This window comes from Drosophila mojavensis, unplaced genomic scaffold (genome assembly GCF_018153725.1).
Source record: "Drosophila mojavensis isolate 15081-1352.22 unplaced genomic scaffold, ASM1815372v1 contig_80, whole genome shotgun sequence".
Classification (NCBI taxonomy): Eukaryota; Metazoa; Arthropoda; class Insecta; order Diptera; family Drosophilidae; genus Drosophila; species Drosophila mojavensis.
This window is the reverse complement of record NW_025318906.1, coordinates 12,119,085-12,142,471: the sequence shown is the minus strand read 5'-3', so window position 1 is coordinate 12,142,471 and position 23,387 is coordinate 12,119,085. Positions and strand designations below refer to the sequence as shown.

Sequence of the window (23,387 nt, the reverse complement as noted above, 5' to 3'; positions counted from 1 at the left end):
AATGTATCTTTGTATCTGATCTTAATGTGCACACAGCACACATTTCTCTGAGTATGCCTGTGTGTGTGTGTGTGTGTGTGCAAGACGAGCGCATAGATCGAACTGCTTCAATTAGTAAGCAGCCATAATCACCAAGACAAACTCTGAGCTACTTTTTCTACAGCAATTTTGAGCAGATCGCAGATAAATTCAAGTTTTGCAAAAGATTTTTCAAAAACCATTTTTACAGTTATTCAGCGCATCAGCAGTGAATGAATTTATTTATTTACTTTCGAATTGTTTGTAGGAAAATAAAAGATTAAAGATTTATATATTTTTTATACAAAATAAATAAATGAAGAAAATTTTATTTATTTTTTTTTTTATACAAAAATTTTCAAGTTTTTTCTTTGACTTTTCTGTGGACCTAAATTTTATGCAGTCTCTAAATTTATATGAATATAAATTAGAATACATCTTAGTTATGACAGTAGTATCATAAAAAGCCATTATTATAATAATATCTTTGGATCTTTTGTATACATTGAAATATATTAAGCTTCACAGAGTTTTTGAATGTGCTCCAGTTCCTTGAGAAGTTGTTGAGTTATGCAATGGATTAATTGAAATGCAAGCTGGGTGCAAAATCATTTTAATGAAAAAGTGGACACGCACATGCATTGAGAGCCAGAGAACACACACACACACACACACACACACACCCACACACACACACACACACACACACACACACATTCATCAATATGGTTCTTTGTATATTTTTCCTTCATTCTACTGCACTAACGTTTGGCCTTTGCATTGTTGTTGTTGTTGTTGCTCACGTTGCTTTGCCCTGTGACGAACAGCAATTGTTGCTGTTGCTGTTGTTGTTGTTGTTGTTGTTGCTGTTGCTTTGGCTCTTATTGTTGTCGTTGTTCTTTATAACTTTGCACGTACGCATTTCGGGCTTAACTTTTTCTATTCAAAACTAATCCCAAAAAAGAGAAAAAACACAAATCATTTGAATTTTGTTGTTAGATTCTTTCTAATGCTCATTTCGGATGCGGCAGCACATTGCAGCAGCAGCTGCACACTTTTCGCCAATGTATCTCACAGATACATTTCGTATCTAGTATCTATAAGTATAACAATTTTACATATGTACATACGTTCCATTGTCGTTGCTGTTCTGGTTTTTTTTGTTTTCTTGTTTTTGGCTTCTCAGAAACGCAATTTAATTGTTGATTTAGGCGTGTTTTTTATGGCTTATCAGGCGGCGGCTAAAAGCCAAAGAACAATTTTAATTTAAATGCGCGCCCTCAACAAATGGCATAAAATACAAATTGTTTAATTATGAGCAGCAACAAGCCGAAGCGAAGAAGAAGCAGCAGCAGCAACAACAACAACAACAAAATAACAGCAAAACAAATGTGTTAACTAATTCGAGGCAATTGCCCCAAGAGCTGATAATGTGGCCAACACAGAGGGAAAAGCTGAACGGGCAACGCGCCCCTTTTGCCAATGTGACGCCTGCTCTTTGTTTAATGTTTATCATGCTCTATGTTACACACTCCATACGCCCTGAACTAGGTTCTGCTTGGCTAGCCAAGAGGTTTTAACACCTATCAAAGAGCATAATTGGGCCAAGCATACTCAAGTTTTTTTTTTTTTTTTTTTTCATTTCTTTTCATTTATAATTCCCAATTTGTTTTTGCTTCAAGCTAAAGCTATATGGCTCTGACTATCAGCTGGAAAGTTGTTGAAATTGCATTTAAATATAAACAAGGTTTAAATTTTAATTAAGTGGAAAACGCCAACTTCTTCCTGGTATCAGCGACTTGTTAAATAAATTTGCACAACAATTCGAATACAATCAACAAAGGTGTGTGCGAGTGTGTGTGTGTGTGCGTGTGTGTGACTAGGTGTAGTCATATCTGAATAATTCTTCGTATGTTATACAATAATTGTGGGCCGCTTATCGAACTAAATAAATATTAAATTGTAATTAAAGTCATGCGAGTGATTTTCGGTTTTCCATTTTACTGTCAACAAATAAAGCACCTAAACACGGTGTCCCCAGCGACTCTACACCTAATTGTATTTATCTACGGATTGTAGAGCTGGCCACTTGGCCAAGTCGTAATTGTAATTGATAAATAAGTCGAAAACGACTTTAGCTGGGCATTAGGTCAACGGAAATTTAATTGCTAATTGCATCGACGAGCTTAGGGCGCTTCACTTTAAGGCTAGACTAAACTAAGTACGCCGGGTGATAGATAGCCTCAATTAGGTTGTCATTTGACAATCAATGCACGTTCTGTTGGCCCGATTCTAACGGCCTGACACGCGGCATTGGCTCGCTCCGTTGGTCTGGAAATCGAAATTCACAAAATATTTCAGCTAACTCAAACAAGCAACAGCAACAGCAACAACAACAACAACACCTCGCATAACATGCAACAAATTGCGCGAGTTTTTTCTTTTTTTTGGGACACACAGCTTGCAGCAGCATTTTTGTGGCGCACACCTGGAGAGGTGCCCACCAGAGAGTATATCTAGAATCTAGCCGAGCAGCCGCCTGGCAACAATGCCACAAGGGGCAACAAATCTCCGCAGATAGCGAAAAGCGAGCTGACAACTGGGCAACTGCCAAACAGCAGCTGATGCCAAACGCCAACGCCAACATCAGCTGCGCCTGCGTTTGCTCGCGGCAGCTGCGTTTGCGTCTGCGTCGGCGTCGGCGTCGACATCGACGTCAGCATCTTACGCCTTGCGCCTTGAAGTTTCTTTCTTTCCATGCGCCGCTAACTTTTGTTGCCTGCTCCGTTTCAATTTGGGTTTTGCCTTGTGCTCCTTAAGTTTCTGATACCTGCACCAAAACTGCGACCAAGCGGGTATATTAATTGGCTAAAGTCGAACTCTAAAGAACTCTTTAGTTGTACTGTTTAGCTGTTTTTGTTTAAGCTTAAGCTCTTTGGGTTTTTTTTATTAAAATAAATTTCGTGCAGTTTTTCCACATTTGCGGTATTTTGTCGTCGTGCATTGGATTTAAATTTCGTTGCTTGGCAGTGTTCAGTTTTTAGCCCTCTCCCAGTTATTATGCGCAAGTGTGACGCATGAATCATAGCAATTTATTTTGCTAGTTGCTGTTGTTGTTGTTGTTGTTATTTCTGTGCCATTTGCGCTGAAAGTCATGCGCTTTAAATTTTAATAAATTAATATATATATATATATATTTTTTTTTTTTTTGTTGCTTTTAGTTGATTCTGGGTGCCTGACTGATCAAGGGGCAACAGTTTTTTCTCTAGAGAAAATAAAAAAGCGCATACAATTCGCGAGCTTAATTGGAACATCTAGCAGGGCCAAGTTAAATCAAAAGCGCATTCAAATGATGAATAGTTGGGCGAAACGCAAACCCAAATCAAACTGTCAGAAAGCCAATAAGTAAATGAATTGAGATATATATCTACACACACACACACACACATGCACACATATAAATTGGGTGTGTTTTTGTATAACAAAATCAATGCCAAATGATGTGAGGCCAGAACTGAATTCAGCTTAAAAAATGCTGACGACATTTTTAATCCTAAAATTGAGACTAAAATTTTGGAAAAAAAAAGAAAAAAAAAACCAACAAAAAGAAATACGAAACAGCAAAAGTCAACGACGAAGTCGAAAACGAAGCTCAGATTTATGTATGTGCACTGCTCAAGGTGGGGGAGTTATTATGGCAGATAGCTGATGAAATGCCTCACATACCTGGGAAGAGGAGTTCGTGCGATCGCAACGGCGAGACATATTATAAAAATGCCCCACGACTTGTATATATATATATATATATATATATATATCAAATGAAGCAGAGAAATAGAGAGAGAGAGAGAGAGTGAGAGGAAGAGAAAAATAAAATAAAAACTGTAACTCGAAGCGCACACAAATACGTTTATACAATCAAGATTTGGTTTTAATAATTCAAAGTGAGTCGCACGCGGGATTAGCTGAGAAACGCGTCAATGGGCGGCCAGACTTTGAGTAAGTAAAAACTGAAATCATGTTACGTTTTTTGACAAATTCGAAAGAAATTAAACAAACGGGTGTGCGACTGTGTGTGCGAGTGCGGGTGTGCGTGTGTGTGTGTGTGTGAGATACGAAAGGAAGTGGCAATGCGCACGCGGCTCGTAGAGCTATTAAAATACAGAACACACCCAAAAATATTTTAACGACGGCTAAAGAGCGAGAAAGAGCAACCGAAAACCGAAAGAAACAAAACTCAAAAGGAACGAACAGAGAGGGAGAGACAGAGAGAGAGAGAGAGAGAGAGAGGCAACGATATCAACGATAAATATATGTGGTGTAGCTAGTTGGCCAGCCGATGGATGGCTGGCGATGATGATGACAATGATGATGTTGATGTTGATGATTAGGATGACGATGATGACAAAAAGGCAAGTCGCTGCCGGGTGACAGCGCGCGATTTATGCTCGAAATTGTACGCGTTGATGCATAAGTTATGCCCGAAAAGTATCTTGCGGATGCAGCCATGGGAAGATACTCGAGACACGCACAGGCACAGCCACAGGCACAGCTCAATTCAATCCGAAATTATGACATTAGGCAAACCGGTTTTTTTTTAGAGTCTAGCCAAGCTGTAAAACTGATTTAGCTTGAGGTCCTGCTGGCATCTAAGCAGCGAACCACTTGCGAACCGGTTCACATTCCCTACTCCAATCTTAAGAACTTTTATGCTATGTAATGGTTTCTGCTTTTTTCTAGGCCTAGCTTTTATTTGTATAAGGGAAAATATTATATAGGGTGCATTAGAAACTGGATTTGAAACGGATAATTCTAATTGTTTCTTAATTTGCAGCATTATTGCATTAGACAAGCTAAAATAGTTCACATGAACTAGGGAACTACTGGTTATTTGATTTTACTTTATACAAATTGCGAACTAGTTCACACTATATTTACTGATATATTTCAATCAAATATATTAGCTATTTTTCAAATTTAATTTTGAAATTATTTGTATATAAAATTTAAAATAAAATATTCTTAAATTATATTGTTATTAAAAGTTTTCAAAACATTTTAAGCTGATTTTCCAGCTGGTTCGTGGTTTATTAGCGGATTATTTTCGTTTTAAAATAATTTCTCAAGTATTAGAATTTATTATAATTAAGCTACGCAGGATTAATCTAAAGGCAACGCCTCTTTATCAGTCCTCGCAGCTGTCATCATTCCAATAACTGGTTGTAGTATTTATGTACAGAGACTATAATGTTTCGCATTCAAAAGCGACTTTCAACAGAAAAAAAAGACAGCAATGCGCAGTTGTCAAAATTTTATACTCTCACACACACACACACACACAGACAATGCAACTATAAAATGTTAATCCTATTTTATTAAGTGCACGCAGACATTTCGATTCAAAGGAACAACAACTACAACAACAACAAAACTGACAACCCCTTGCTATGAGCCGCCAGAGCGTTCCATATGGCCAGCTGACTAACTGGATTCCACAGTCTGTCGCATAAATATATGTACTCCATTATGAATCTATAGCTCAGCCAGGCATTGGCATTGAGAGAGAGAGAGAGAGAGAGACGCAAAATATATATATGTTTTTCCTATTAATTGGCCAGTCAGGGTTAGAAATTTTTAAGATCGTCACATATAGTAGATATGTATATGTATGTATATGTGGGGCTGGGAACTTGAAATGTGAATAAGAAATATGTATGTTTGTATGATAAAAACAGAAAACAAAAACATTCTGACATTGCAAATTCGCATGAAATTAAAAAACTTAAGTCTCGCAAGGCGTTTAGAATAGGATTTTATGGAATTTACAACATTTTCTATTTTTGTAATGAATATTGAATAAAAGTAAAATCGAAGATATTTAGCTAAGTTGAGGTTACTTATTCCTGTTGGCATTTGATTAAGATTGAGGAATAAAACAACGTAGAGTTAGGATATAAGATTAATCTTATCTCTAGCATCTTTAAAGTTAGTACGATTAGAGCTTGGTTTTTCTTGCTTTGCATATAAGAAATTGTTGTCTATATTATTATCGATATAGTACCTTGAATAAAGCTAAAAAATAAATAAGATCACAATCTCCATATATCTATAAGAGCTAGAATTCAAAGTGTCAAGACTTAAGCTTTGATTTGATTAAGGTTCGAGCCAATTTCCTCTGAATATGTATATACACATATATATTTTATATTTGTATATATACATATGAATAGCTACAGCTGTATGAATATCATAAAAAGGAATGTGAGTATAGTATACATCTAAATATAATTCTATCGATGAATGAGAGAGTAGACCTCTTATTAATAATCGAATACCTGAGTTGCATATAAAAGATCTAAGCTAAATTTTACACCACAGTATATTTGATAGTATGTACATATATGGATAGATATATATGTATATATTGTATTAATGCTTATATGTCATCGATATTTATATACAAGTATGAGACTATTCGGGACATAAACGTGAAATCATTAGGCTAAAGTCTTTCAATATAAAACATTTATAAGTATATAATATATCTATAATTAACAACTAATGCCAGGTAAACAATTAGGCGCTAGATAGAAAAATTCTAGTTTATTTTTGGCTATAAATAATATACAAATTGATATCAATTTAATACATATACTTCCCTATCTATTAGTATTTGTAACCTATTTGATTAATAGCTCTTGTCAGTTTGTCAAAATATGCTTCTCTCTCTCACACACACTCGCTTGCTCTCTCTCTCTCTCTTGCTGCTGACAAGTTGAGGGCGTTACCTGGGAGCGCTACCTGAGCTGTGTTGGCATCTGTGAGTGAATGGCTAGCTTGCAGATTTATGATCACATCAAGAACCGTTAGGGAAAATGGAATTTTCAATTTTGGACTATTTGTGTCTAATAGCGATTGGCTTGATGTCAATTGCTTTGCATGTTGCACACAAATAAATTAATGGGGCGCCGGGGATGGAGTTCGTGCCACGCCAAGTTGCAGCAGCAGCAGCAGCAGCCCGCATATGCAACCAACTGGCGGCCACATGAAAAGTAAACAATTGGGAAAACAAATTTTCGTATTACCCCCCGAATAAGAGAAACGAAAATGAAAACGAAAACGAAGCGAGCACAAATAAAATAAAATAAATAAATAGTGGCAACAGGAGCGGGTTAAGCGGCGATTCAATTGGCCAATTGCCACAGCACACAGAAGGGGCACGCGGGTGCCCGTAGAACCCATTAGATAGATAGGGTGTCCCATATGTTTAGTGATTAATTCATTGCTTAATTGCTGCTTTTATCAAATACAAATTCACATCTCAGCTGAGGGCTGTCCGGGCCGGGTGGGACCGGGTGGGGCCGGGAGGGGGTTAGCTTGACGCAAGTTTTAGTTGCGCCTTGAAAGAAATTTTCATTTCATAGTCGCTCATTGAAAATAATTAAAATTAATTAAGCCATTTTATATATCGCTGGCGAGCAGCTACTGCATTGGCTAACTGCTTGTACAACCCGCTCACACTCCCTGCCAGCCCCCGGCCGACGTATCTATAAATTTAAATCGCCTTTAATTGAGGCGACTTTTGGGTGACGAAGCACTGCGAAGACTTTGTGGAAATTGTCAGGAATTTTATTATGATTATTGTTCTGCTTCTACTTCATGCTTCGGTCTTCGTCTTCTTCTTCCCCCTCCCCACCCATCTTGTTGTTTTGCAGTTTTGCGCAATGTTTTAATTAATATTTAATTACGGGGGGCTTAAACTGACTGATTTGTTCAAGTTTTTCGAAAATATTTTAATGGAGCGCCCTAATCAAGCAATAAGCGAAAAAAAAAAAAAATAGAAATGAAATATAACACGTGCAATGATTGATTGGTTAAGTGTGTTTTCTAATACCCTGTAATTGGGAAAAATAAAATGGGTAGTGAATTGTGCCAAGTTAGATAAACCTTATTAAGTATGGGAAGGCATGTAGAGTTTATAGAACATCTAGATCTTTGAGCAGAAAAAAGAGCTGCACTGCTTAAGCTGATCTAGCTATAAGTCTAGTTCAGCTTCTACTGAAACTCTTTACTTAGAGAATTAGTAGTGGAAATAGTCTTTATAATACAACATACAACATAACATACAAATATAGTGTAAAAAGAGAGTATTATTTAGTTTGTTATATTTTCCCTTTAAGCTGGGCTAGGATATTTCATAGTCAGGCATTGCCTTTACAGAATTTTGTTGCATTGGGCCATGGCTTAGTTGAGTACAAACAATACAGACAAACAAAAAAACTCAACTTGGCATTTGGTTCTTTGTTGTCTGAATCAAAGAAAAAGCGAAACATACCCACACACTCACACACACACACACACATGCACAGATTTAATGCATATAAAGGATGCCAATAGATAGCAATAGAGGCGAGTGACTCACTCAGCAGAGCCTGTCGCACTTGAATGACTGCCGGACTGCCTGATTGATGGACTGATGGACACACTGACTGAGTGACTGACACGCATTGTCTCTGGCCAGGCTCACATTTCTTTACATTTTACATTTAACATTTAATTCGTTTTTTCTCGCTCTCAAAAACTTGTCGGAAAAACTACAATTTGAGTGATGGAACGAATTTGCATTCGACATTTTATGATAGAAGCGAGAAACCGAGAGAGCGAGAGAGAGAGAGACTGAGAGAGAGAGAGATAGTGTGTGCCACGAATATCTATTTAGCCTCTTAGTCTCAGCCAAGCAACTAATTCACTTAATTACCGTACTAAAAAATAAGAAAAAAAAAAAAAAAAAATTCAAATTACCTTCGAAATGAGAAATGTTTTAAGAACGCGTTCTTATATCATCATCAAACGAAATTATTTCGAATTATGTCATTAAATAAACATTCTAAATTAAAACGTTTTCTATATGCTTACATCTGGTGACAAATAGTTCTGTGTGCTTATTTCAACTTAATAATCGTTAAATAAAATATTTTTAAATTTGCGAAATTAACAATTCAATGTGAAAAAATAATAAATTGTTTACTTAGGAATTTTTATAAAATATTATTTTAATAGTTATTAAGTTTTCAATAGATAAAAACAAAACTATTTTTTTTTTTATATATATATATTTACTTTTATGATTATACAGTTAAGCTAAAAACATTTTTTGGAATTTTTTGTAAAATAAAAAATAAATTTTAGTAGACAAAGAAATTTATGAAATTCTTTTTATTTTTATTTATTACTATTTTTTATTTATTTTTTATTTTTACCATTAAGAATCTGAATAACTTAATAAAGCATGCATATGCATAAATCAATATGTCTATATATCGATTGATAGCTGACAAGGCAATATGCAGATAGATATTTCTATTAGGGCAGAGCAGACAAGCATCTGAAGACAAAGATGCTGAGATAAACATAGATTTACGATTCAATAGCTGAACTGAGCGGGCAATAATCATCTGTCGCTGCATACATTTGTCCAATATGAAATGTACATATACATAAGTATATATGTATATATATATATATATATGTCAATTATAAAAATTTATTTTTAATATGCAATATCTATATGATATCCCTCTCTATATCTCTCTCTCTCTCGCTCTCTTGCTCTGTGTGATTTCTGACTACTTAATTTCCAAGTGCCATAAAAATGTGAATGCCTTTCGGAATGGAGAATTGAAAGCCCAGCGTATTTGGGCGTTGAAAAATAAGTTGGCTTATTTATTGTGCGCTGCTTATAAATATTTAAAAAGCCTGCAAATGAAATAAACAATTAGTTTATTTATTGACACACTCGCACACACTCAGACTCCGATTCATTATAGATTTTTTCTTCATTTCATTTTTTATACCCTGAACCCATTTTCAATGGGAAATCAGGGTATAATGGTTTTGTTGAAATGTATGTAACAGGCAGAAGGAGGCGTGGCAGACCCCACAAAGTATATATATTCTTGATCAGGGCGACGAGCTGAGTTGATTTGGCCCTGTCCGTCTGTCTGTCCGTCTGTCCGTCTGTCCGTCTGTCCGTCTGTCCGTCTGTCCGTATGTATGAACGCGTCGATTTCAGAAGATATAAGAGCTAGAGACTTCAAATTTTTTTTTAAATGTTCGTAATTACAGCGCGCATATCAAGTTTATCATTAAAAATCGATAACTCATCCCGATCTTTTTTTATCGATAAAAAACCTTATCGAAAACCAGTTATAAAATTATATCTTCTACACCTTTATTGCTAGAGTCTCCAAATTTTTAATGTATGCCTATATGCAATTTATACAATTTCGGTTTTTGTTAAAATTTACCCCCCACCCTTAAATTCACCCCCTCACCCTCACATTTGTAAAAAGCGTATTTCAAATACTAGAGACTTGTGCTTTGGCAATTACATGCATATTCATGTTATAATCATAATCTGAAAGTTTCATGAAGATCGTACGTCCACAAAAAAGTTATTAAGCAATTAAGTTCTCATAGTAAGCGCTCACTGCTGCCCATGCGTGTTTATGCTTGTGTGTGTATATGTATGTAATTGTTTGTGTATGTGTGTGTGTGTGTGTGTGTGTGTGTGTGTGTGTGTGTGTGTGTGATGTATGTGTGTATGTGTATGTATGCCTGTGTGTGCGTGCGTGTGTGTGTGTGTGTGTGCGTGTTTCTTGTGTAAGCTGAAAGACGCGAAAAATTATTGAAGTAGCTATTACTCCAAGGGTTTAGGGGATCTCGTAGTCGAGTAGTCTCGACTAGAGCTTTCTTACTTGTTTTTTTTTATAAATTAAAATGTGATATACATTGACTTATAGCTGAGCTGTGTGGCCTAAAGTGCTCATGCTGAAAGGCATTTGCATTTGGAGCCCTTTGCCCAGGAATATGAATCACAGTCTCAAGCCATATAGTTGTATAGCTAAATAAATACATAGATGTTTTTGTTTATGGAATATTCAGCACAAATTTGAGGCACAGCGTGAACTATTTGAAAATTCTAACAAGGTTTTGCGACACACGAGCTCAGTATTCGTGAAGTGTTTAAGCAAGCTATTGAGCATATACAATATATAATTATCAAGATATATCCGCATGTATATACAAAATATCATGACATATTCAACATATATATGTCATGGCCTGAGCATTTTGAACAAGTTCTGGCTATGCTTCACATGAAGTCAGTTTCTTCACTTTTTTTGTTGTAATTCTCAAAGAGTTTAGGCATCGAGTGTTATATGATATGAAACTATATATGGCGCGTATATGGGTTAAATTATAAAAGCAACATTACTTGAGTCTATTGTCAAAAACTTCTTCACTTGTAATTTTTTATAGGAGAACTATATAGGAAATAGATATATCTAAAAACATAGATACATATATGCATAAACTATACTACTTAGGTATGCCACAGCCTATAGGATACAATTGCAATTACATATAGATATAAAAAATCTATAGAAAATTTACAGCATTCCTAGGCCAAACATTGCCAAGATGGATAAAGTTACAACACATATCTAAGATTCCCATTCCCGATCTAAATTTCCCAAGCAATCTATCGCCTAAATGGCTCGTCTATTATGATCAAACTGTACTTTTAATTTCGTAGCGCTGCAGCAAACATATGTTAAATATGGCAATTAATAAATAAAATGCGTCTATTTCAAATCAAATTCGAATTCAAATAGAAATTCAAATACAAATTCAAATTCACATACGAGTTTCAGTGCCCCACCAGCACCGCCGGCATTTTGAGTGGCCGTTGATTTAAAACATACATTGCGGCCTTTAATTGTGGCGCATTTTTGTCGAATCCGTAGAAAGAAGCAACACCAGCCACATTTCGTTTCCTTTTAATGAAAACAAATTTGATCGAATGGCTCCGAAAGAGAGAGAGGCCATGGGGGGAAGGGGGATTGGATTTAGAATACCTAAGAATCAAATCGAATAACGAACAACTTGAAAGAGGAGCGCGCGAGCGCCCTGCACAAATGGGCATTATGGATTGGTTCTATAGATGGGTGTAGAGGCTCTATATGTATACTCATCTGGTACTCAGAGGCTGAAGGGGGGCCCACAGGCGGAATTATGATTTGTGTAAATGTTGCCTGTGATTAAGCACTTTTAAGTGTAATTCGGTGATGTATGTAGCCTGTAGACTGTTGTTGTAGTAGTTGTTGTTGTTGTTGTAGTTGTGATAGAGCACACATACTATAAATAGCAAACGGCCAGAAGATGTTTGCCTAAACCATAACTAAAATCTTTATAGCTAAAGAGATATGCGAGTGTATTTGTGCATGAGCAGGGGTTGGGTTGGGGCACTACTGGGGGTTAGGGGTACTATGCCTATGTATGTGAGATCTTCACGATTGCGATTGCGACTGCGGCGGCTGTTTAAAGTCAATTTTTGAATAATTATGAATCGCTTTTCAGTCGTGCTGCTGCTGCTGCTGCTGCTGCTTCTTCTTCGCCTTCTGCTTCTTCAGCTTCTTCTGCACATTTTGTTGTTGTTCTTCGCTAATTATAACAACATCATAATCATAATAATTTCTTATGAGTTGTATTTTGGCTAGCTCTTCGTCTGTTCTTAATGTGCCAAATATATTTCTATCTATTGAGCCAAAATTGCGAATATTTGTCCAACACACACACACACACACACACACACAGAAAATGTTGCCTCAATATGCAAATGGTGCAGAGAGATTTTTAAAACTGAAGAAAAAAACTATCCGAAATGAATTATTGAAATCGATTCGAAATGCGTTTGTAAACTAACCAAAATCAAATTATGCGATTTTCTAAATGCAACTGCAAGTAATATGCACACACATACACACACATATATTGCATATGTATATATAAATACAGTTCTAAAACTGTTTGGCTAAAAAATCAAATATATTTATAGACGATATATTGAATATTGAGGAGGTTAAACTAAAGTCTAAAATGAGAAATGCAAGAAACGTGTGTGAAAATCAGAGAAAACTGCGAGAAAAAGCAAAAGAATCTCTATATTATATTACATTATAATAATTATAAGAAATATACAACTAGAAAATACCCTTTGTAATGCATTGAATAGAATGTAGGCTCTTAAATACAAATAGGGAACAGTGAGGATCTTTGAAACTAAATACGATCACAGTTATAGCAATACTTGCTAGAGAACTACAATTAAATCTTTCTATAGGAAACATTACTTATAGCAAAACATCCTAAATCATATAGAACAAATACTATAATAAAGAAAATATTATATTACATATTATATATATTATATTATATTACGATATTACAACAGCTATAGATTGACTTCAGGAAGTAGAATTATAATTAATGTTCTCTAGCATTATAAGGATTAATTACAATGAAAAATGCATGTAGAAAAGAGAAGCAAACAAAAACAAAGTAACTCAAATCAATACAAATCGAAATTACCTGGCAATTTTGCTCAGTGTATTGATGCATAGTTTATACAGAAAGCGGAAGTTCTTTAGACGTCACTTGCACTTTATGAAAATGATTTCGAGCAAATAATAAAGAGATGTGAAAATATGTGGATGCTTAAATCACGGCTCCTTATATAGTTTTGTGCTTAATCAAAATCGCCGGAAATAAAAAAATAAAAATTAATATGCAGAGATTAAAGCGATTTATATGTACGCCATGGCGTACATGGGAGGGCGGGAATGCGTGCGACAGAGCCATAAAATTGTTTATAATATAACACACACACACACAAGCACACACACATTGATACACGAAGACAGCTATACTAATGGCTGTATAATACATGGGTATATATCATATACTTTGGCTTGTTCAGTTAACACTTTGCTTTAATGACTAAGACTAAGGAGCGCCCCTCGTCTGCTCGAAGCAAAATATTTTTTTGTCAATAAAATAGAAATTAGCGACGCTGAATCACAAATTCTAGTCAGTCTCTGGCTGTACTATATATGTATGGATGTATGCATGTATGTATATGTACTATATAAATACAGATATTATTGTTGATTCTTATGCCCATATTTGAATGAATAGTTCGAGTTATTTACCATTTTGTATCGGCTTGGCTTGGCTTGGCTTATCCACGTTTATAATCCCAGCAAGAATTCAAAGGTTGAAATGTTTATTAGATTTATTTTAGATATGTATTTTATATTTCTTCACTTTTAGCACATATTCAAATGTTTGCACGTTGCAGCTGCTGCAATTTTTATTGGATTTCTTGTTGCTGTTGTTGCAGTTGTTGTTGTTGTTTCTGTTATTGTTGTTACTATAGTTGTTTTTATCACTTTGTTCAAATTGTCTGTCCGTTGCGCGCGTGCCGAATAATAAACAAATTAAGTTTAGCGCTAATTACAATTGCCGATATATGTGCATATATATTGTCAGCGTTATGTTTAATACACATGTACACATAAGTATATATATATAAATATATTTAAGTGTATTGATATTATTGTATTGACTTGGATATATATCAATTATTATAGAGTATGCAACAATGTAGCCGAAGCCGGGTATGCCGCTGCGCGCGCTCGTGTTCGCACTGCTGCACGTTTAGTCAATGACTAAAGGGCGGGCAATTCAAAATTTTTTAAAATTCATCAATGCTGCTAGCAGCGACAGCGACGCCAGCGGCAGCGCCGACAGCAGCGTCGCGTCAACTCTAGCGTCGACAGCAGCAAACACACAACAAAAACCAAAAACTAATAAAATCAATTACAAACGCACACAAACACATTCATACACAAGAGCAGCCGAAGATGCCGACCGACAACAACGACGAACCGAAGGCAAAGAGCACGAACAAAAGCCGACAATGCGACGTGCTACACACGAAGTTCTCGTTCTCTGGAATCACAACAACAACCAGTACCAGCTCAGTAGCAGCGACGGCGACAGCGACAGCAAAGGAAACGGAGCATGGAACTAGAGCTGAGAGCGTGTCGCGCGCTCATGCTTCGTTTTAGTGTGTCTGTGTAGTTGCTACTGCAGCATAATTTGTTAAGCATTAACAAGATATATCGAATGCTATCGTTTACAGGTTGGGCGTTCATCTCTAAAGGGAATCTACGCTGTGCGCAAAGAGAACGTTTATAAATGTGCACTGCTCTTTGCTGCCTGTGCTCTCTCTTGGCCATTTGAATGTGGGCCAAAAGTAATGACAATAGCGGCGATTGTTTAGCTTGAATTTTAACGTACTTTGCAATGCCGCCGCTTGGACCATTGCCAACTTATGTCTAGCTAAGGCGCGCTCTCTCTTTCTTGCTCGGTCCCGCTCTCTTTTGGCATGCACACATACACTTGTATGGGTTATTGCGCTCTTGCAGACGCTGAGTTACGATGCCTGTGTGTGCGTACATGTGCTTGGGCTTATGAGTGGGTGTGCACATTGGTGTTGCTTGCCAAATGAGCCAAGCAAAACAAAAAGGCAAAAATATAGTATGTTTGTATGTATGCATGTACATACACATGTACGTTTCTACGCTTGTAGTGGGAATAAGAACAAGCGTTGCACCTCGCCCTGCGGCGCGCTGCACACTCTTCTCACTCTATCTCTCTCGCTCCGGCACCCACAATCACTACCAAGCGAAATATGCAAACAATTTTTACATTTATGGCAAGGCAATGACGTTTGCTCTGCAGCTAAGAATTTTTGCACCGATCTCGTTTTACATTATTTACTTGTGGGAATAGATTTTTAAAATCACAGCTGCACAAATACATATGCAGACGCATATACATATATACGTATATTTAACATATAGCATAAGTTTGAGCGTGCTAGAGTGCGGGCTTTGGCACCCCTAAGTAAGTAGCATTGTGTGCACTTTGTTTCATTATTCTCTATCCTAAAATATAATCGTCGCTATAAAGTGTCCTTTTTAATTCACACACACACACACACACACAGACTCACATTTCAATTGCGCTGCATTGAGTAACTAACCCTCATGATGTGAACCAAGTTGCAGCCGTTATTGCTACAGCTATCCATAATTACACAAAAGTCTAACATATATCGCATATAAGCCGCAGCGCAGCGCATAAATCGCAATTAATCAAGTGCAAGCCAATGCCGTTAACTCCCTGAACACCCCTCTCCGACGTCATCGGTCCGTGCTATGTGAACAGCAACAGCAGCCCAAGCAACCCTCCACCCAGTCCAACACAGTCCAACGCAGCCCAACCAAATCCCATACCATCAAATCCCGCAATAAGAACAAGAAAAAGTTCAACTGCTGCTTTGAGCTGAACAACAATTACAAGGCATTCTCTCTCGCTCAATCATGCTGCATTGGCCATCGCACTCACACTCGCACTCGCTCTCCCTCTCGCTCTCCCCCACTCTCCCACTCTCACTCGCAAAATGAAAGCTACTAAAACTGTAATCATTATGCTTTATCGTAATAATCAGCAGCCGCAGCCTAGGCAAGTTTTGCCCAACAGCCAGCAGACGGCGCACACTTGTGCACAGCATACTCACAAGCACACACACACACAATCGTACATACATTGCGAGAAATATAAGTACTACATTCTAACATAACAAACAGGCAAACAAACAAAACTAAATTACAACAATTCCAAAAATTTATAATTGTGCTGCGCACACAGTTAGAAATCTCAAACTACCACCAGCAGTCGCAGCCACCCTTTCCACCAGTGCCAGCCAGCCACCTCTCCTGCCACTTCTACTTCCCCTTCAACTACCTCCCTCCATTCCCCACAGTCTTGTTCATGCTCATTCTGAAGCTCTTATTCGGCCCTCAATCATCATCCTCATCATCATCCTTTTGGCTTGCCTTCTTGCCTTACGAATTCGCCATGCTCTCGCTCTCTCTCACTCTCACGCGCTCTCCTCCTCTGTCACTGCCATTGGACTGCGACGACGACGACGACGACGTCGTCGCAACTAACACAAAAAAAGGCAGTTAAGTTAAAATGTACTTAGAGTTTAAGCGTAACCCCGAAATCCCGACCGAACCCAAACGAGATTGTGTGTTTTAAGCGTTTTAGTTGCCCGCTTGCACACCCTACGGCAAGCGTCAGTGACGACGACGGCGACGGCGATAGCAACTGCGACTGCGACTGCGACAGCAAAGTCAGCGTCGACTTTGACGTCGCTGCTCACTGCCGCTGCTCAACTCTGGCGGCAACAACAACAACAACGAGCCGAGCCAAGCCAGCCAGTCAGTCAGTCAGTCAGCCATCTTGTGCGGCGTTATTAAATTTTATACAAATACTAAAAATGAAATCAAAATTTTCTTATTACAATGACTATTTTCTCTCAAACAGCTGTGCGCCCGCCCGAGCTGGGACCGACAATGAGTCCCGGGTCCGTTGCTGAGTTTGTCTTGCTGGTTGCGTTGCGTTGAGTTGAGTTGGGTTCGGTTGGCCTGGGCTGGGTTGGGTTGGGTTGAGTTGGTTTGCCATGGTTTTCTTTGCCTCGGTGTGGATGGGAAGCTCTTGAGTCGTATGGCCCGGGCCACCCACTCACCCACTCATCCATCCGCCTGCCCGCCTGACTGACTGACTGTAAGTATGTTTGTCGAGTCGAATGAATTGTACTTATGCCATACTTATCGACTGCATTGTAAGGGATCCAAAGTTTTTTGGGTGTTGGCCCTAAAAATTGCCAGTTGCCCATTGTGGGCTGTGTGCGGGAGATTGTGGGCTGGGGTGGGCCGGAGCTTGGCTAAAAGTCCTGCAAATATTTTGTGCATTTGCCAAAAGCTATTCATAATTTCAATGCAGCCGTAGCAAAATTGCCATAAATTCAATTATAAATTTTTTAATTGTTATACGTTCCTTGGTAGACTGAACACGTTTTACGAGTTCCTGCCACTTCCTGCTGCTGTTGGCTGTTTGCTGTTGGCTTTTGGCTATTGGCTGCTGTTGCTGCCAAACAACTAAATAAATGAATTTCCATTAAAATAGATTCTACCTGTTTTAGATAAGCAACTCGCGCACACAATCTACTCGGATCCGCTGACTACCTGAGAGACATACTTAAAATTTAAATTAAACATCGCACGAAAAGGTCGAAGAAGAAAAAAAAAAACACACACACACATACACAGAGAGAACATACGAAATGCCTAAACAAATTCTGATAAGCGTTGTGCAGATAGGCGCACAGGACAAGTGATGAATAATACCAATCACGTACCCAGGCTAGGCCAGGCCAGGCCAGACCAGACCAGACCGGGCCACCTCCATCGACTGTCCGCAGCCTAATCAAAAGAGCATTGTAAACTACGCCAAGACAAGACAAGACAACAGAGACGAATTCTAAAGGATCACCAGACCAGACCGAACCAGAGGAATTCGTCAAAATAGCTGCAACAAGACGCAGCAACGAAACTAATCAATCTACGTATGTAGACCTACGTAATACCCTTTAGATTAGCCATAAAAGGTATTCAAACTGGAGGCCGGGTTGCATATCATGCATTCAAAAATTTCACTAGTTATATAAGTAATATATATATCTATTCTATATACATTTTGTATAATTTCTAGCGAAATTGATTTTTAAGATCTGCACTACGTGACATTACGTTGTTTTCTAGAAATCTTCAAATTAGTTTCATGTTTATTAATGCCATTTATATTTCTATACTTTCGACATTTGTTTTACTCAACAGCTAGGATTGTTAGATCATATAGTTTATTGCTTTCTTAGTATTATCATCTACGTGACACACGTTACGTGATGTATTTGGCATTACAAATGTACTTGAGATTAGTCTTTCATTTATTCATTTATTTGTTATAAATTACAAATAGGAAATTGTATAAAGCACGATTTTAATCAAAATTTACTTATATTAAAAGAATGATTGGAGAACAAATATGAAGAAAATGTTTAAAAGGAACTTATTAGAACATCAACAATATTTAATATTTTCATAATAGTAATATTGGATTACTAAATTACTATTTTATAAATTACATATATTAAAGACATATTTCAAGAAAAGAAGCTTTAGAACTTTGATATAGAGGCTTTACGATTTCATATTCAAATGAAACCCAATTGATAAACCCATAAAAAAAAAAAAAAAAGAATTTCGATCATGGTATATAATATTCTATCGCATTATATTATATTCCATTAAATCATTTATTTGGTTCAAGAAAATAAATACATATTTCCCTTTCAGCTTACAATTTGCATAGTCAGGGGTTTAATCTTAAATTCTTTGCATTTCAATAAGGAGCAGCTGCAATTTACAGGGTATCAAACAGCTTACTACTTTGTGCGGTCATATGGAAAATGCGTAATCTCACACCAACGCTGCAGACAAGAACAACAAATTAAGTGCCAATGCAATGCACACACACACACATGCACACAAACACACCTAGGTATACAAATATCAATCTCTATAAGGTCTATCTATGAACATGTTTCATGCGCATGCGCAAAGGCTGACAAGAAACGAAACTCGAATACTGCCGGACAATTAGTTCAGACAGGCTTCCATCTCGCTGCGATGTTGTGTTAAAAGGTCAGCGTTTGTGGCTAAGAGTATCTATACGCTCTATGGCCAGGCCATGTCAGGGCTCGGCCTCGATCCCAGTCCCAGTCCCGATCCCGGCTCTGTTCTTTGATAGCGTTGATCTATTGTGTGTGCATTGCTTTTTACATTTTATACGCATACGTTTCTATCTCTCTCTCTCTCTCTCTCTCTCGCTTTTCTTCATTTCTTTTCATTTTCATCGTTTTAGTGCCCAACGACTAGGTTCGTCAAAATGATTGATTTGTAGGTGATGAATTACAACAACAGCAGCGGCAGCAATACCAAGTCTAAGGCTGGCTTAGTTAAGAGCATATCTTTGTATCTATGTGTGCTGGTGTATGTTCGTGTGTGTGTGTGTGAAAGGTACGACATAGTGAGGATTAAATACGGAATTCCATTTAAAAATCTTTCATTGTTCGCTTATTGCTCTTTTTTTTTTTAGAATTTTAGGGGTGCAGCTTATGAGTTTGAATAGAATTTCTACAGATAAACTGATATCGAAGCTGGAAAATTAATTATCATAGTAGAGAATGCAACAGCAAAGAGATGGACAGCATTCAAAGTCACAACTGAATTTTTGAAGGGTGGATTTATTACCACTTAGTAGGTAGAGTAGAGTAGAGAAAACACCAAAAACACACTCCTATGACAAATCATATAGTATGAGGACTGTGTGAAAAAAATGACAACAAAAAAGTCGAGACAATATCTTTGAAAAAGATTCTAAATTTATTATAAAGGGAAAATCTGAGGGACCTCGAATCATAAACTTCATTGAATTATTTTTGGTACTATTATTACCATCATTTTAATTAAAATGGTTATTACAAAATAAATATTAATGCGTGGTAATATTACTATAAATAACACTATCATTAGAATTCATATTTGCTTTAATATTACCATGAGTTGCTAGCGAATGTTTATTATTCTTTATCATAAATATTAGTATAAGTATAGCATTAGCATTATAAATAATCATTTAGTCTATTTTATTTTCATATTCATAGTTTCATACTAATTACAATTTCCCCTATCATTATTATTATTATTATTAATTATACTGCAAATTTCAGCCCACAATCTTCTAAATTTAGCTGCCTCATCTAGCCGACTTAGTCATTCGACAGCTCATTTACTCATCTACTAAGCGTCACATATGTTACTCGAATTCCACAAAATATAATTTATTTAAATTTGTCAAGTCTAACTGCTAAGCTATTTCCTAATATGGAAGCGCATTTATTTATATATTGTTGACATCATCAATGTCAGCAATTCAAATACATAACATATGTACATAGTCAAAGTAAAGCACCAACAGCTTCTCAAGAATTTAGTATAGATAAAAGAAAAAGAGACAAATTTGGAGCGTCTATATGTATATATTGTACATATATATATATTCAATTGAACTGCGCTGACTAATTTGCCAGCTGGGGAAACAAAACGCAATAAATATTACTAATGTCAATCCTAAGTAACGCCATCTATTCCAAATTAAATGTTTCTGCTTGCCTAGTTTCCAGTTAAGTTCAATTCTCTTTATTTTATGTGAGTCCGAAAGAGGTTAATGCATATGTTGAACTGTGTGTAAGAGGTAATAGATAAGAGAGAATATATACATACAATACATGACTGATGAGAAAGAGCTAGAGTTGAGCCCTATCTTTATATCTTGATATGAAATTTATAACATATTCTTTAGAGACTATGATATCAGAAGGAGTATGTCTTGTCATAGCTTATTGTTCATCAATGATAAGTTAATAGATTCTATGAAATCGATTGTTATCGATATCAAATTAGAAGTAAAAACTCCAAGTGGAGATTCACTTCAACTCAGGGTAATTTCTAGTCATATATACAGTTCAGAAACTTGAATCAAAAAGTTAAGTTATGTAGTTCATTTTCCATTGATAATTTAATACCAAAAACTCGATTTTTATCGATATCAAATTCGAACTAGTTCACAAATTTTCTTTCACTCAGGGCAATTACTAGTCATGTACTTCCCATTGAAGCATTCTTGCCTTGCCTTGTAGTTACGTATATTGTTAATGATGCTCTTCCCCCCGCTGTTCGTTCGTGCGCAACAACTCAATCTGCCAATATGATAATTTGCTTAGGGCTTGCATCGAAGTAACGCCCACTTTTCGCCCAGGCCGATTCGCACATCCTTTGGCGGTGCTTTAATGTGTTGTTACATTAATGTTAGGTTGAAGCAACCCCCACCACAGGGAACAACCCCCGGCACGAGGGTGTCTCTGCTTTGCAAACAGATTCTACCAATCAGTTAACCTTTGTCGAGAGCTTGAGATCAGGATTCAGATTGAAGCTCAGCCAAGCTGCGGCCAAATGCGCAAGAGAATCAACAGCAACAATAAGAAAGGAAAATAAATAAATATTGTAGACAATAAAACCGAATCGCATCGATGAAACAATACGCAACGCATATACAAAAGACGCCCCAGGCCCTTGCCACCAGCGGTTGCCACAGTCGCTGGCTCTGCTGCTGCGTCTGCCTCTGCCTCTGCCTCCGTTATGAGACTTCCCATATTTTTTTGAATTCAAATTCAAAAACTCCCAAATTCGGCTAATGGCCGCGTAATCAAAAACTTGCTCATTAATATTATTTTTGCTCTGCTGCTGTCGCACTGTATCTGTATCTGCTGCTATGTATCTGTATCTGTATCTGTGTATATATGTATTATGATTATTGCTTTGGCTATCCCTCTGCCATAGCCAGAGTTCCCCCTTTTCGGTTTTGTTATTTTTTTTTTCCGTCGCATTTGACGTTACGTATGCCATATCTCAGGGTAAACATCTAGAGAACGACCTCGACTACGGCTGGCGCGCTGCCACCCTGCATTTGCCACTAAAAAGTATCTTTGTGCGTTTTTCTAAAATGTAAATACATTTGCCTAACTTTAGGCAAAGGCCTCTGCCGTCGCTGCCACACAAAAGGGAAAATTCAAATACGCGACGCTTTCAACAACAGTTCGGGATTTGAATTTCAAATCTGTACAGTTGCCGTTAATCTAGATAGCGGATAGCGCACATATTTGACTTGACACACTCTATGACGCCTTTTCATAACTATGGCCCCCCTCATCTACTACCTCATACCATCCCTGCAACCTGCAATCCCTCAATCACAAAGTCCACAAGCTCTTTCTGGTTCCTACCCCTGACTTTTGCTAAACAATGCAAAACTCTGTGCAGCTTTGGAAGCGAATCGAGTTTTAGTTTCTGAGACGATTTAATTTGCTTAAATATACGAGGGTCATTCATAACATGAGGTTTGATAGATAGTTTTAGTCTCGATATTGCTGGCAAATATATAGACGAAATTACATTTATCTTTAAAAAGACTATCATACGAAGTAATTTAGTTAACTTATACAACTAAAATAGTAAAATGAAGATTACATAAAATGAAGATTACATAAGTCTAAATCTTATATTCTTATACTTTTCATATAATAATTTTTTGCACTTATGTATATGCAAAATATATGATTTGCTATATAATAGGCAGGAGATCTGATTTGACATCTCTGATAACAACCTAGCATTCTATTGGCAATGTTTACTCAAAATGTTATTGGGTTTTCATACAAAATCTATGGAGATCATGCTTTTGTATAATATAAGTATAGTAAAATAATTGCGTATTTAAAATTGTAGATATATATAGCTCCTTATAGAGTAGCTGCTCTTCAGTCTACATAACTATTTCCATTTCAGCCGTAATACTCCATACTCTACAATAAATGAAATATATTTCCAAAAATCTATCTTATAAAACTTCCCTAACAAATTTTAAAAATA

The 23,387-nt window shown here is 36.9% G+C and overlaps 1 protein-coding gene and 1 long non-coding RNA gene across 3 annotated transcripts in view; one reads left to right on the top strand and one right to left on the bottom strand.

Moving 5' to 3' along the window:
- LOC6579617 (probable serine/threonine-protein kinase roco8) overlaps positions 1-23,387 on the bottom strand; it is a 45,769-nt gene that overhangs the window by 10,476 nt on the left and 11,906 nt on the right. The window contains exon 1 of one of the 2 annotated variants that reach the window (XM_044011006.1): positions 14,073-14,223. The exons of the other annotated variant lie outside the window; for it this stretch is intronic. Within the exon in view, the coding sequence (XP_043866941.1) occupies positions 14,073-14,075 (3 nt within the window). The 5' untranslated portion in view covers positions 14,076-14,223. Of the gene's footprint in view, positions 1-14,072; positions 14,224-23,387 lie in introns of those variants that run through there. 2 annotated transcript variants of the gene reach the window in all.
- Positions 17,237-18,098, top strand: LOC122757739. The gene is made up of 2 exons (XR_006357872.1): positions 17,237-17,562; positions 17,981-18,098. It is a non-coding gene; the product is annotated as an uncharacterized LOC122757739 (long non-coding RNA).